At 35.4% G+C, this 16,035-nt stretch overlaps 1 protein-coding gene across 2 annotated transcripts; it reads right to left on the reverse strand.

Annotated features, from left to right (window-relative positions):
• Nucleotides 1–2,735: 2,735 nt before the first annotated feature.
• Nucleotides 2,736–12,903, reverse strand: LOC136062516 (uncharacterized). 2 transcript variants are annotated; one of them, XM_065761619.1, is made up of 2 exons: nucleotides 12,118–12,903; nucleotides 2,736–10,775 (listed from the first exon to the last, which is right to left on the reverse strand). In XM_065761619.1, the coding sequence occupies exon 2, from the start codon at nucleotides 9,661–9,663 to the stop codon at nucleotides 8,401–8,403; it is 1,263 nt and encodes a 420-aa protein (XP_065617691.1). In that variant the 5' UTR covers nucleotides 9,664–10,775; nucleotides 12,118–12,903; the 3' UTR covers nucleotides 2,736–8,400. The 2 variants fall into 2 exon arrangements, with proteins under 2 accessions (XP_065617691.1, XP_065617692.1); XM_065761620.1 differs by having other exon boundaries at nucleotides 2,736–11,077.
• Between the last annotated feature and the right edge of the window lie 3,132 nt (nucleotides 12,904–16,035).

Consider the following 16,035-nt stretch of genomic DNA (forward strand, 5'->3'; position numbering starts at 1 on the left):
TAGACGTTGGAGGTCTGGACAACCTGTAGGTTGCACATTGGTGAGTTGTTGTCAATGACCATGGAGTTCTGTGACATGCTAGAATGGGATCATGTAGCTCACTAGCATGGTATGAATTTAGATCTCTTTTTCAAGATTGTATGGCAACTCTGGTGTCACAGGAATAACACCATGCATTTGTTCGTTTACTTTATAAGCAATTAGGGGGTGTGTATGTGTTAAGATTTGGTGTATTTTTCAACCCAATACGATCTACTTGAGTTGAGAAATCTGTGATCTAACCCAAGATAGTTTTAAAAACTAACCCAACCCCAGTCTCAGAATTTCTTTTTCTCCTGATTTCATTTTTTAAAAAAGAAATTGAATTGTCTTTTCAATCTACTATTAAAATTCATTGTTCAATAAATGATTGTAATTTTCATAATTTGATATAATATTACAGCTTTATCAAAACTGTCTTAAATTATCAAAATAAATGAAACTAAAATATTTAAAATACAAATATTTCTGTTTTTTCAAAAAAATAAAAATATATATTTTAAATTATTAATAGCCTAAATCATTAGATAGGTTATTAAAGCTAACAACAACAAAAAAAGATCAACCCACGAAAATCAAGTCCAGACATCCTGCATCGTGTTGGATATTAGGTTGACAAGTGACTTTAAATGTGGATGTGGGGCAAAATATGCCTCCACACCAAATTGCCCAAAGTAGGTGTTGGTCTGATCCAATAAATCCGGGGGCCTCTCTATACAATATACCCAATTGTCCATCAAAATGGATCCGAAAGGCCCGAAACAGCCCTTTTTACTGTTTCTTTTATAAATAAATGTTACAAAATAATATATATAGAATATATTATTTGTACTTTAATTAAGTTTTTTTATTTAATTTACCTGTCATTAACGAAAAAATTTAAATTAATTTGTGCATACGGCAAAGTTTGAACATACAAAAGTTCTACCAAAAAAAACAGACAATATTTTTTTTTTTTTGCCTTTTTTTTTTCTTTTCGTGTTGAAAGAGAGAAGTTTTCGTTGGAGATTGCAGTTGGGCTGCCATTAGCAAAATGAGATTTTCCAAGTCATGACAAGAAGCAACGACTTTTCTTCTAAGACAAATTAGTACTGTCAAATTTTGCAAGCTGTGAATATATATATATATATATATAGAGAGAGAGAGAGAGAGAGAGAGAGAGTCCAAACCTTTAAATTGAATCTTAACACCATTCATGAACTTTTGTAATTCTTTTATTTTTTGCTTAATGAACAAGCTCATGATATATTCTAGTAGGGGCGGAGACAAGAATTTTTGTTTGAAGCCCAAGTTGCAGTACTCATATATTTATCAAGACAACCTTCACATACATATATAAATATATACACACGCTTTTTTATTATATATACACACTTTTTATTTGATAAGTTATATATATACACACACCCAACAAAAAAAAAAAGACCTTAGTATTTTCAATCAAAATTATGTTTAATGGCGATTTTTCATAAAATAAAATTCATTTTTCCTTTTTCATAGTGAAATTCTTAAAAAGTTTCATTTTAAATACAAATTGTCAAATTTTATACTAAAGTAAAAAAATATTTCAATTGAACTAATGAAATTTTCAAAAATATAAGTAATCCAAAACTTAGAGGAATAAATTAGGTTCCAAACATATTTGAAGCTATCTTGCTCTAACCCATTATGTGACAACTAAAAACACATTTCTTGTGTAGTTTTAGTGATAAATTTTTTTAATGAGTCAATGACTTGTTAATCGCCACATAATGGGTTGAAAAAGATAGATTAAACATATTTGATACCAAACTTTATCAAATATTTAACAGATATAAGAATACATTTTACAATAAAAAATAGAATTGCAAAAAATAAAGTTATATCTCTATAACTATTAGTTCAAATATTTTTGGGGGGGGGGGGGAGGGGGGAGGGCAACTCTTATTTTTGTAGACTAAATTTTGAAAACATTAAATTAATTATATATATTTAAAAAAAAAAATTCAAAATTTTGGACCTTCTACATAGCTGTACCCCTATATTCTAGGAAAATATTGAAGTTATTATAAATTTTATTACTAAAAGAACTTACAAATTAACTGACACGACAATAAATATAACTAGTATGTGACCCCGTGCATATGTACGGGTACAATTAAATATGCGCGGGTACAATTAAAAATTTTAGAAGATGTTCAAATTATACATGGTATTAGTTTACACTTTTTTTAAACCATACATTTCTAAAATAATGCATTTTATAATATAATTTTTATAGAATTTTATTAATAATGAGTTCATCATAAGAAGTAACAATTATAAATTGCACACACATATCTATTATAATTATTCTATTGAAGTAATGAGAAGGAAAAAAAAAAAAACTTTGAAGAAATATTATAAAATAAAATTTGATATAAAATGTGTATTTCACATTACAAACACCTACATGATGCTAGTAGCAGCCTCTTAGATTTTTCTCTTTCTTTCTCTTACAAATGTTTTGTCAATCTCAAGTCTTTTATTTTAGTAATAGTGAAATAGTGCATTTCATTTAACAATCCACAACATTTTTGTGTCTCACCATCTCTCCCCAAGGCCTTATCTAGTTAGTTATATTAATCCTTAATATTTTTTATTTAGTTTTTAATATAACCTACCATCCTCAAAACACACCCGTAGACCAAACAATAATAAGCTGTAGGAGGCTTGCATGTAAAACACATGTAACAGTTCCTTAATTTTGCACCATTTTAGAAATTAAGTATCTAGGAACACAAAGTTAATATTTAGAGTAAAGTCCTAGTAATGCGTTCAACAATGACAACAATATATATTGAAATATAGTAATGTAATACTTGCAATTGACTAATTTATCCAAAGGGGAAAAAAAGTAACTACACATCACACACCAAAAATAACAATAAAAAACAGTAGGTGAAATGTTGCAATTGGGCCTTGGCTCAAGTGGTAGAGGGATGACTGATGAGATATCAGGTAGTACTTAGCTACAAATCTTGCTTAACAAACATATTGATAGGCCACAAACTGAATGACCTCTTGTGATAAAATTAATTAATTAATTAGCCAAGTTATTAATTAATCAATTTAACATGCAAATACGTGGAAGCATAAACAAATCACCAAATACTAAATATGCAGTGGAAAAATAAATGACACGGTGATTTGTTTATGAATGGGGAAAACTCTAACGGCAAAAATCCCACCGGGTGATTTTCAGGTCACCACTTCCGAAACTCCACTATTATCAAATCAAGCGGTTACAAGTAAAGGAATCCCAAGTACCTTACCAACCTATAGTTGAACCCTTACCCCAATACCCAATTGGACTTGATCTGTAGTGACAATTTCTACCTTTGATGCACAGCTCCCAAGTACGTGACTAACCAATGCGCGGATCCCAGTACGCAACTTCAAACACCAACTTGAGAAGAAGAGGTTGGCTGCAAAGTTCTTCAGTTCATCATACACAATGAAGATCAGGAAGATGCTTGGTTACAAAACCCTATGGTGCACATACACAGCAACTTCTAAGAGAGAAGATGAACTAGGTTAAGAACTTCGTCTTTTGATCACAATTTGCTTTAACAAGGATTGCTCAATGCTTTTGTAACTTGTGTACTATTTGACGGCTCTTAAAACGATCATTTTATATGTTTAGGGTTAGAAGAAAAGAAGGCCCAAAACCATATTCACGGATCCCAAGAAAATCAAATCAGAAAAGCTAATTTTATAAATCTCGACAGATAGCAGTTGTCGAGGTAGCTATTGAGAATGTGTCGAGCTTTAATGAAATTGTACTCTAGCTTGCTTTTTCTTGGATAGACTTGATGACTTCAACACTTGTTCTTGAAACCTTGTTTCTTGAAGTATTAAAAACACCTAGAACTACCCAATTACAAGTAGAATGCGTTTTGTCAAAAGGATTAGCCAATTTACATAAATAAGTGACATATGTTCTTAATAAGTGAACACACATATGTCCTAACAATCTCCCCCTTTGGCAATCCGTGACAAAACCACAACAAACAAATGAACATATGAGAGAAGTCATAAATCACTCAACTCATATTCACTTGTTGAATACAATAAAATCTATCCTAACACAAACTCTTGAAAAACTTTGCAAGAAGAGAGTTTATGACAAGTAGACTTTGACAACCTGTATTTCTGAAACACTTTAAACAAAACTCATCAAGGCATCTTGTGTGAAATAGAAATAAATAGATTGCATACAAGTATAAAGAACATGTGTATAAAGATAGAGAAGAAACAACACATGAAGAGAGAGGTGAAAGAAACATACATCTACATATAAAGAGAATAAGTACAATGTATGTAAAACTGGTCAAAAGACCTCATATACAAGATCAATGTATCTATAAAGAATAGAAAAGAAAAGATACATCAAAGCCTCACTACATCCCTCAACAATATCAACACTCCCCCTATTAACATGTCCTATACTAACTCTCCCCCTAAGATGACTACTCTCATAAATCCAAAACTACTCCCCTTTTTTGTCACGAGTGACAAAGGGTAGAGTGTCATGTAGACATCTCATTAGTAGAGCTAGCATCCCCATCATCATCATCCTCATCATCCTCAGAATTTGAAGCTACTGGAGTTGGTGGTGAAGGAGTAGCCTCTGGAGCAAAACCACCCATGGTCGCCTACCGTCGTGTAATACGACCAACACGAATATTCACCTGATACAACTCAGCAGAGAGTGTATCAAGGCGAGTGTCCATGCACTGCAGCTACACCATAATATCTCCAAGAGATACATCGCCCGTAGATGAAGAAGGAGCAGATGTAGAAGGAGCAAATCTGGATGGAGCTGATCTGGACGGTGCTGAACGGGAGGGAGGAGTGGCATCTGTCTGTCGCGACCTAAATTGAGCCTCACTACGTTTTACGGTAGCGGCATCTATCGCACAGATATGAGTAAAGTGGTCGGACACAGGAAAGGGGATAGAAAAATGGCGTAAGATCCTCGTGATAGCGGAAGGAAAGATGAGCTTATCACGGGACGCCAAATCTAGATGAACATCTATAATAGACAGGATGAAGTAAGAAGGAAAGTCTATAGTAAGATGCTCTAGAAGTGACAACAAAAATTGAGCACGAGGCTCTGTGATAGAGTTGTAGTGAGAGAGTGGATGGAGTACAAACGTCATCACCATGTTAAGAAATCTAGGACCTTTAGCAAAAGGCCTACATGATGTGAACTGATACTCACCCCAATCAGCAGGGCGCTCACAAAAAGCAGAGATGAGCTCATCTTTGGACACAGTCCTCAGACGCTCACAAGAAGGGTAATCAGGAAAGTCGATCCTAGGTACCCTAAGTACATCCGCAACAAGCTGCGGTGTAACAGGAATGCGCGTACCTCGAATGCGAGTGAAAAAGAGAGGTAGTGAACAGTCAATCCCGTGCATGTTGGAGTAAAACTCCTGGATCAGCACAAGAGGGTAAATGACCGGGATGTCACACAGTGACCCCCATCCCCTACTGTGAATGACAGAGGGAAGGTCAGTGTCGGCGAAGTCTGCCAGAATGACTTGGCGTTCCGAATGAACACACACCTCGTCGAGAAAAGTTCTCCGAAAATGCCTTGTGGGCATCTCCATCACGGAACCGAAGGTTAAAAGGAGCAGAGTCAGAAGAAGAAGAAGCTCCAGAACGCAGAGGGTTCCGAGCAGGAGTGGATTTACGTTTAGGTGCCATAGACACTACTAACGTAAAAGAATGAGAAAGAGATAGAGAGGGAGACAATCAGAAAAGTCCCAACACAGTTCAAATATATCAAATATGTTGAACAATAAGTACGTATGCATGGGAATGCATGAACATGTGACATGCAAAGGAAAAAACATCATGGGCTCAGCCCAATCCAATCCTAGCAGCACACAAACATAACGCACACATCTAAATGCATGTAAATATCATTATAATGCAAATGAAATGCAATGTATGACATTTTGAAAACATTTAAGTGCAAACCCAACCCAAAATTTGAAGAAAAACTCTTCAATTTTGAAAAACCCCAAAAATTTTCAAAAAATCTCAAAACCTAGGTTTTAAAGCATGAAATGCATGAAAAAGGAAGGGAAAAGTGATCTTACCAAGAGATTGAAGCAAGGAATGAGCAAGATCCAAGTGGGGTTGAAGATTTGAGTGAGAAATCAAGTTTGGGAGAGGAAAAACCACAGACAGATCGAGAGAGATCGAGAGAAATGAGTTCAGAATCGCGATCTGCACTTAAATAGGCACCTTAGTAATTCTCGACAGCTGAGGTGTCGAGAGGTATCAAGGAAGCTGTTGAGGAAGGTATCGAGGAATTTGCCTTCGACAGATGCAGGTATCGAGAGGTATCAAGGTGCAAGGCCAAAAGGAGATTCAAGAAGCTCGATTGATCGACCAGGTATCGAGAATCTATCGAGGAGACAGAGACTTTCTCGATCGATCCAGAAGGTGTCGAGACAGGTGTCGAGATTGCGATTAGAAAAAGCTTGAGAAGCTCGACAGATGGCCAGGTATCAAGGAGGTGTCGAGCCAACAGTGAAAAGCAGTTTTTCGAGAAGTGAAAAACACAGACATGAATGCAATCCAACATACATCTCAACCAATGATCCTCTCAACATAAAAAGCTCTCAAAATCATCTCTCAACAAAAAATTTTAAGCACATAAATCCTCAGAAACACACACACACATTAAACAAGTCTAACCAATTTTATATTTCAAAAACAAGTCAAGACAGTTTAGTGAGCATACATTAGCATATGTAAACACTTGTGATGGCCAAATCACATTGTACCTGCACATGTATCAAGAGTAGCAAAGAATATTGCGTGTTGTGTGTGAAAAACATCGCAAGATTGCATATGTGTATACATGTCATGACGATCTGAGATATGAGAAAATAACTTTAACTCACACACAATCATAACTGTTTGATGGAGACTATCACCTTTGAGGTACATCCTATGACTCCCACATCTCCTAGAAAACACGCTTGCAATCATATTTAAAGCATTTTAATCTTTTTACTTTTTATTTTCTTTGCATATTTTCTTTTAAACATATCATGCATGGGCATAAAAAGAGAGAAAAGAAATACCCAACATATTAAGCATAGACATTGCACTTTTACTATGCCGAAGCATACGGATGTCTTTGACACTACACTTTTGCTATGCCGAAGCATACAGGTGTCTATGACACTGCACTTTTGCTATGTCGAAGCATACAGGTGTCATACTATGATTGGCAAGCAACAGTGGTGAGATGGTCATTTATGCATTTCTCTTAGGATTTTCTAGTCCTACCCGTCAAAAAGAGTGATAAGAGTGTTAAGTTTAAGAGATAACTTAATCTTACTCATCACAAACAAGAGCCACAAAGCTCACTTGCTTAGTTGTGCATAGAGATGCTCATCTAAGCTACAAGAGATACAAAGTTTAGAAAATTTTGTTTCATTGGCCATCCAAGGTACATAAATACCAAAGTACACATAACACACACTGTTTTTGTATTTTTCAATTTTTTCAATTTTTTATATTTTTATATGAAAAACAAAATAAGCAAAACTGAAAATAAACAAACAAAAACATGTTATCAAAGCAAAGCAAAAACTAGACTGACTCAGCAGAAAAGAAAAACACACAAGCAATGCAACAAACAAGAAAAACAAGAAGGGAGAAGAAAGTGATGAAATCACTTAGAGTCCTTTTTCTTCCACTCCTTGGAAGAACCTTTCCTTTGATAGAATCCTTGAACAGGCGGTGAGGGGGAAGAATTTAAACCGTTCAAGTTTGAAAGGAATATGAGGGCTTTCAGAAGATCTCCAAGAGGAGCAAGAGAGGATTGAAGCTGATTTTGGCTTCCAGATGCTATCATGCCATTGCTCTTTTGAGTGGCTAACCACTTATAACAATTTGGTCGAGTGTGACCAGTAGCCCCACAATAATGACAGAGATGCTGCTTCTTCTGTTTAGGCTTTTGAGAGTTAGCCTTCTTAGCCCTAGGGTTTTTATCATCTTTCTTATCTAGCTTAGGGGGTGCTCCTAAGATAGATTTTCCCTTGTCTAAGTTCTCACTAACTAATTTAGTCTTAACATCAATGTTCTCAATTTCAATGTTATTAGCAGGAGGAACAAAAACAGTATTGCTAGTAGAAGCAGTATTAGAGAAAGAAATACCATACCCTAAACCAGTTCGATCCGAAGCAGGTTTCTGATTGCTAAGCATCTCATCAAGCTTTGCACTTGAAGTCCTTTCCAGTTGAGCTCTGACTTGAAACAGCTCCGCTTCAAGCTTCTTGGTCTTCTCAGCCAAAAAGTTGTTCTCAAATCTCAGTGCTCCAATGGTTTGATTCGCCTCATCAAACTTTGTGGACAACTCTTCACGATCGAGTTCCACATCACTGAGCTTCTTGGTGGCCAGCCTATATAATTTCTCATGCTTTCAGAGAGCTTGTAAAGCTTCTCATAGGCTGAATGGATATCGTCTTGATCATCCATCTTCTCAAACTTGGACTCCACCAATTCTTCTTCTTCATCCACTTCTTCAACAATCCCTTGAGTAAGATTGACTGAGGCAGTGAAAGCATTTAGGATTCCGTCATCCTCATTGTCGGAATCATCTTCAGGCTCAGTGTCACTTAGGGTTACAGCAAGGGCCTTGCTTTTCCCAATGCTCTTCAGATATGTAGGACACTCATGTTTCATGTGTCCGAACCCATGACACCCAAAGCACTTTGGTCCTGCAGGAACAGTATACTGACCGCCCTCCTTAGCATCCTTCTTCCCTTTGTCTTGGCTTTTAAACTGAGAAGAACTGAACTGCCTGCGGTCCTTGTCGAAGCTCCTTCCATTGGCATTCTTCATAAACTTTTTGAACTGCCGAGTAATGTAGGACTTCATCTTGGAATCTTCATCATCAGAAGACTCATCTGTATCACTGCTCTTCGCCTTCAAGGCCATGCTTTTGCCTTTATTAGACTTGCCAATCCTAGATAACCCTATCTCATAGGTCTGCAAGTTTCCAACTAGCTCAGTCAAAGGAATCTTGTCTATATCCTTTGATTTCTCAATTGCTGTAATCTTGGCATGAAATCTCTCAGGTAGAGATCTGAGCACCTTCCTTACAATCTTGGGTTCAGGGATGGTTTCCCCAAGATTGAAGGGTGAGTTCACTATGTCCTTGAGCTTGGCATAGAACTCATCAAAAGACTCATCCTCCTCCATCTTAATTTCTTCAAAGCTTGTAGTGAGCCTCTGAAGTTTTGAATCTTTGACAGCCTTTGTTCCTTCATAGGTTGTCTGGAGGATGGTCCAAGCCTCCTTAGCAGTTTCAATTGAGGATATCTTTTTGAACTCCTCATTGGTGACTGCGCTAAATAGGGCATTTAGCGCTCTGCTGTTGAAGTTAGCTGCCTTGATCTTAGCATCATCCCAATCGGCCGGTTCTTCTTTTGGCTTAGTCCAGCCAATCTCTACAGCTTGCCACACCTTCTCATCTAAAGACTGCAAGAAAGCTCTCATGCGTACTTTCCAGTATGCATAGTTAGTGCCATCAAATAAAGGAGGTATGATTAAAGATTGTCCTCTATCCATGACAAACAGGGGTCAATGGATCAACACAGCAAAGATTAAACCTAATCAGAGTGTGCCTGCTCTGATACCACTTGATAGACCACAAATTGAATGACCCTTTGTGATAAAATTAATTAATTAATTAGCCAAGTTATTAATTAATCAATTTAACATGCAAATACGTGGAAGCATAAACAAATCACCAAATACTAAATATGCAGCGGAAAAATAAGTGACACGGTGATTTGTTTACGAATGGGGAAAACCCTAACGGCAAAAACCCCACCGGGTGATTTTCAAGTCACCACTCTCGAAACTCCACTATTATCAAATCAAGCGGTTACAAGTAAAGGAATCCCAAGTACCTTACCAACCTACAGTTGAACCCTTACCCCAATACCCAATTGGACTTGATCTGTAGTGACAATTTCCACCTTTGATGCACGGCTCCCAAGTACGTGACTAACCAATGTGCGGATCCCAGTACACGACTTCAAACACCAACTTGAGAAGAAGAGGTTGGCTGCAAAGTTCTTCAGTTCATCATACATAATGAAGATCAGGAAGATGCTTGGTTACAAAACCCTATGGTGCACATACACAGCAACTTCTAAGAGAGAAGATGAACTAGGTTAAGAACTTCGTCTTTTGATCACAATTTGCTTGAACAAGGATTGCTCAATGCTTTTGCAACTTGTGTACTACTTGACAGCTCTTAAAACAATCCTTTTATATGTTTAGGGTTAGAAGAAAAGAAGGCCCAAAACCATATTCATGGATCCCAAGAAAATCAAATTAGAAAAGCTGATTTTATAAATCTCGATAGATAGCAGGTGTCGAGGTAGCTATCGAGAAGGTGTCGAGCTTTAATGAAATTGCACTCCAGCTTGCTTTTTCTTGGACAGAATTGATGACTTCAACACTTATTCTTTAAACCTTGTTTCTTGAAGTATTAAAAACACCTAGAACTACCCAATTACAAGTAGAGTGCGTTTTGTCAAAAGGATTAGCCAATTTACATAAACAAGTGACATATGTTCTTAACAAGTGAACACACATATGTCCTAACACATATGCTAGATGATGACCACCATTTTCCTTCTAGCATCAGATTTTTAGTTCCAAACTACCACCTAGGATTCAAAGCAAATTCAAATTAGTAAATTACAACATGCTTGACATGGGTTGAATAAGTTAGCTACAAAAGCTGGGACACCTGCAAATATGTACGCCACCCACAAATATTGATACAAACATATCTATTTATGAAATGTTCACATGTGAAGTCATTTAATGTTAACCATAGAACAACACATGCTCTCCAAATTGCAAACAACACAAACTTCTAGGTCTAGCAACACATGAAATGCCCCAACGTATTGGAAACTTTATATAGATGCAGCATCAAGGTAAAGAGTAGCATCTTCAATGTGATCTGATATCCAAAGACAAAGGTGAATAAATAATATTAGAATAGATCAACTAAATGTTGGACAAAAGTAATCACATGTCAAGTTAATATCATCACTAAATTCAAAGCAACTGCAATATTGAACTCTACTCAGTGCCTCTCAAAGGCAAATACAAAGCAGGAACTTAAAAGTAAAAATGCATTAAAATACATGCATATTAAGAAAAAAAGAAAACTACTTTTCATCTAGACAAAAGCTATGTCAGTGATCAGGAAACTATCATTAGACTTGTGCTTATACCTCTAGTAATAATGTGCCCAATAAGGATTCAAATTAAACACACATAGAGAACAATGAAGGCATCATTACTTTGGGATAAAATTTGTTAAGCTACAACTTATAAGGCATCAACTGTTTCACAACCTTCACCAAATTCATTTTGGTTTTCAACTTTGTGGTGTCTTCAACTTGAAGCACATAAATTCATTTAGGTGCCTTATAATTGGTCCTTGTCGCAAAAGACTAATCCCTATAGCCTAGGTGTCTCCTCTACTTTCCAAAGAAAATAATAGATGGGACACTAAGAACTAAGGCATCATCACAAACCTCTAACCTATGCTTGTTTAATTAAAATCAGATTACATATATCCCAACTCTGATCAAGCAAACCAGAATGTTGTTTATAAAATTAAAGAGCATTTTTTTCAAAAATATTTTATATAGACAATTCAAAGAACTATTTAAAAACTTAAGACCAAGAATAAAATAGCTTTCATCTAACGCTATACATAAAATGGGTTGACAGGAAATTGCAAATCAATTTTCATATTGGTTATCTCTAAAACAGGGAACATGAATTGGTGTGTGTAATGCTTGTTAGACATTGAGCTTGAGTCCAAGCAAATGAGTGTCTATATAATCAACTAAAGGGGGAAAGACCTTAGCTTTTCTAACTTACCCATGCTTGCTCCTACTTTTTAACATAAAAGTACATTACATAAAAATAAGTTGATACAAAATTGAAAAAAGGAAGAAAACCCGGAGCTAAATTGTTGGGCCTTACCAAATCTTGTATATACTGTAGGAAGAAATAAACATGTCCACGTAATAGACCTGCAAAATGGAAATTTTACAATGTTAGATTCTACAAAAAGAAGAAAACATTCAGGTATTCTATCAAACAATTTCCGTGCATATAATAAAAAGTTTGTTAGTTAAGTCCACCCCAGCAACAGCAAATTTTTTTGAGAAAAGGGGGTGATTGGCAGAGAGACAAACAAATTAAACTTTATAGAATAGAAAACAATCAAACCATGAATTAGAAGGTGAAATCAATGTGACCAAAACATGCTCAAATTGAGTCAGGGAAAGTAGCTATGAGAAGGAGATAAAATGTTCCAAGCAGAATGGCATCGAAAGAGTAAAATGCTTGAGTGTGATATATATTTGGCTGTAAGGATAAGGGAATGTGGCGGGATTGAAGGCCAAAAGATCAAATACTTAAACCAAAGCTTAGGTAACTCTTATAAAATTAATCTTTGCCACAACGTACAAAGTAATCAACTTTGTACAAAGAACGTTATACTTTCAGATTTCACAATTTAAACCCATTAAAACCAAACATCAAAAACAACAAAATCAAGACTTAAAAGTATTTTTTTTAAAAATACCAACCAAAATCTACAAAGTAATAAACTTAGTATAAATGAAGTTATACTATCAGATTTCAAAATCCCACAATTTCACTCACCCTTACCAAAAAAAAAAAAAAAAGGTAAGAGGCCATTAAAACTGAGGCAGGATTTTCATATTGTGAAGGGTTTTCCTTGATTTTAACAAACATAAAGGGTTATGAATCAAATTCCTAAATTGACAGCAAACCATAATGGAAAAGAGTATTAGGAAAAAAAAATAGTACATTTGCTTTGTTAGATTAGAGACTCTAGATAGTAGAAATATTCCACTTCATTTCTGCAGAAAAGAATTTGAATGATTTAAATCCAAAAAGAGAAGAATTCAAAAAACCGATTACCAAAATAATTTTTAAAAAATAGTCACATATCATAATTCTGATTTTCTTAACCCTAATTACCGGAACCAAAATCCAACTGCAATTGTAGAAGTTGAAAACATATAACGAACTAATTTAACTTTATATTTGGGGAAAAAAGTCAGAGAAAGAATAGTAACCCAAAAAATTCAGAGGGAACTCAAATATTACCTAAATAAAAATCTAAACCTAATTTCTCAAAACTAATTCATATTTCAAATCAAACCTAATGTAAACCATATACCTAAATAAAAATCAATCCAACCAAATTTCTCAAAACTAATTCATATTTCATACCCAGATCTAAGGAAAAAAAAAAAAAAAAAAAACCCTTACCGTGGTAGTTCTCTCGATGTTCGTAGCTTAATTCTTTCGTGCATTACCGATGCCGATTCTGGTGGTATAAGTCTGGCAAGGGAACGACAGTGGTGGGAAAATGATGGTGATGGCCGGTCGTACGAACTGTGTCTCCTTCTCATCTCTGTGTCGCAAGTTTTTTTTCCCCCTCCCTCTCTATCTCTGTATCTCAAGTGTAATAGTATTTTAAACCGGTTTTTTTTTTTTTTTTTTTTTTTTTTATATTATTATTATCGGAAACTATGGGTTCTGTGTAGTTTTCTTAGATTTTTCTCTCTGCGCCTAATCGTCTCCTCTCTCGCTCTCTATTTATCAGAGTCTCTCTCAGTCTTTTTCAATTTAATGGTGTTTCTGTTTTTAAAACCGTGTGCACGGTAAATAAATAAAATTAAAGCGCTCAAGCGGTGCAACGTGCGCTGTTTTGTAACTTTAAAGTAAGTCTTCAAATGCACCGTACGGTGTTTTAAAGGAAAACTGTTTACGTGGCAGTATTTTAAGGGGCTTTTTTTCCTAACGTGTCAGCACCTCTTTAAAAGCTTTTGCTATTATATATAGTATTAGATTAGTATATGATATTACAATGATAAACAAAATTTTCAACTAATATTTATATTGTGTTTAAAAGTTGACATATCAGTTTTATAATGTTAATGCACGAAACTTGTATTAGTCATAACACATCACTCTCTTTTTTTTTTTTTCTTTTTCTTTTTTGAGAGAGCACTCTCTTGTATTTCGATGGTTCATGATTGGACTGATTAATACGTTAAATGATTTGGCTTGCACCTAATAAACTGAAAGCAACATGCACAAAATACATGTTCAAATATGATTAGTTTCAATCCCGTGTCCCATACTCCCATCTATTGCATGCAGGCATTGCATTATTGGACGTGTCCCACTTAGTGCATTGCATTATTGGACGGAAGCTCTATCTAACATATATATTAAGTACATGTTTCAGTGTACAGTGAAATGTAATGGTCTACCAAAACGAAGGCACTAAAGCATAAATGTTGCCAACAAAAAAGAAGGCTAGTTAAAGTGAATATTTCAAAGAACACAAGGCAGATACAAGTAATATGTAATGCAGCATATATGCAAATGGAATTACATTAATATACAGGGCATACAGGGACACCAAATAGACTATTGGTTATAAGGAAAACCTATTATAGGACATTACTCATCAAAATTATCAAATTTATTGGGGGTAACACCCTTTTGTGAAAGAATTAATTTAGGAGATAGGCAAAATTGGTTAATGAAAAATTAGAGAAGACTGAAATTAAAGTGAATTGCTGGGCAGAACTGGCACGATCTGTAGGACTCAAGCATTTGTCATCACAAAAACAATCAACTAGATTATATGAATACCCATTCTCCATGGCTATAATAATTACTGCATGTACAATGCACCTATAAAGTTGAACAATTTATACTCTATTTTTTTGTACTAGATGAGATCGTGATTTCACCTCACAATTTCAATTAATTTTTCAGTTGTGTACAAAGGTATGTGTGTGCGCAACAATATTTGTCCTTCTTTTTTTTTTTCTTTTTTTTTTTTTGAGCTTAAGTAACAAGTATATTCACCAACAGGCTATATAAGACCTACAGTTCTTTTTTCCCCGTTAACACAGATTAAGCACATTGTAGTTTTCTGACAGAGGCTGCAGCTTGTATCGTTGCCTGCTCTAAAACATGAAGGTAAACTTCAATACTAATTACACCATATTCATGCTGTAGAAAGAAAAAAGGCTTTGGAATATACTTAGATTTTATTACAATATTGTGAGCTTTTTATCTTATATGGTGTAGCAAAAAATAGTTATCAAGGTGCAAATGGCCTGTGACAAATGCAGAGCCAAGGCCATGAAGATTGCATCAATAGCAGATGGTTAGCACCAAATCACTCCTAGCTTTATGGCTTTTCAGAAACAATATATTGTCAACAAGGTGGTACTTAATTACATGTTCATTGATTTTACAGGTGTGATCTCAGTTGCTGTTGAAGGAGCAGATAAAGATCAATTGGTGGTGATTGGTGAAGGTGTTGACTCGGCTAACCTGACCTGCTCGTTAAGGAAGAAGCTTTGCTATGCCACCTTATTGGGTGTGGAAGGAGACTGTCTTCTTCCACACCCAATAAGGTGGCATAGCAAAGCTTCTTCCTTAACGAGCAGGTCAGGTTAGCCGAGTCAACACCTTCACCAATCACCACCAATTGATCTTTATCTGCTCCTTCAACAGCAACTGAGATCACACCTGTAAAATCAATGAACATGTAATTAAGTACCACCTTGTTGACAATATATTGTTTCTGAAAAGCCATAAAGCTAGGAGTGATTTGGTGCTAACCATCTGCTATTGATGCAATCTTCATGGCCTTGGCTCTGCATTTGTCACAGGCCATTTGCACCTTGATAACTATTTTTTGCTACACCATATAAGATAAAAAGCTCACAATATTGTAATAAAATCTAAGTATATTCCAAAGCCTTTTTTCTTTCTACAGCATGAATATGGTGTAATTAGTATTGAAGTTTACCTTCATGTTTTAGAGCAGGCAAC

Source organism: Quercus suber, unplaced genomic scaffold (genome assembly GCF_002906115.3).
Source record: "Quercus suber isolate HL8 unplaced genomic scaffold, Cork oak 2.0 scaffold_422, whole genome shotgun sequence".
Taxonomy (NCBI): domain Eukaryota; kingdom Viridiplantae; phylum Streptophyta; class Magnoliopsida; order Fagales; family Fagaceae; genus Quercus; species Quercus suber.

What these genes read in the sequence shown, in the direction of transcription:
- LOC136062516 (XM_065761619.1), bottom strand. Translation starts at nt 9,663, where the DNA reads ATGGATAGAGGACAATCTTTAATCATACCTCCTTTATTTGATGGCACT.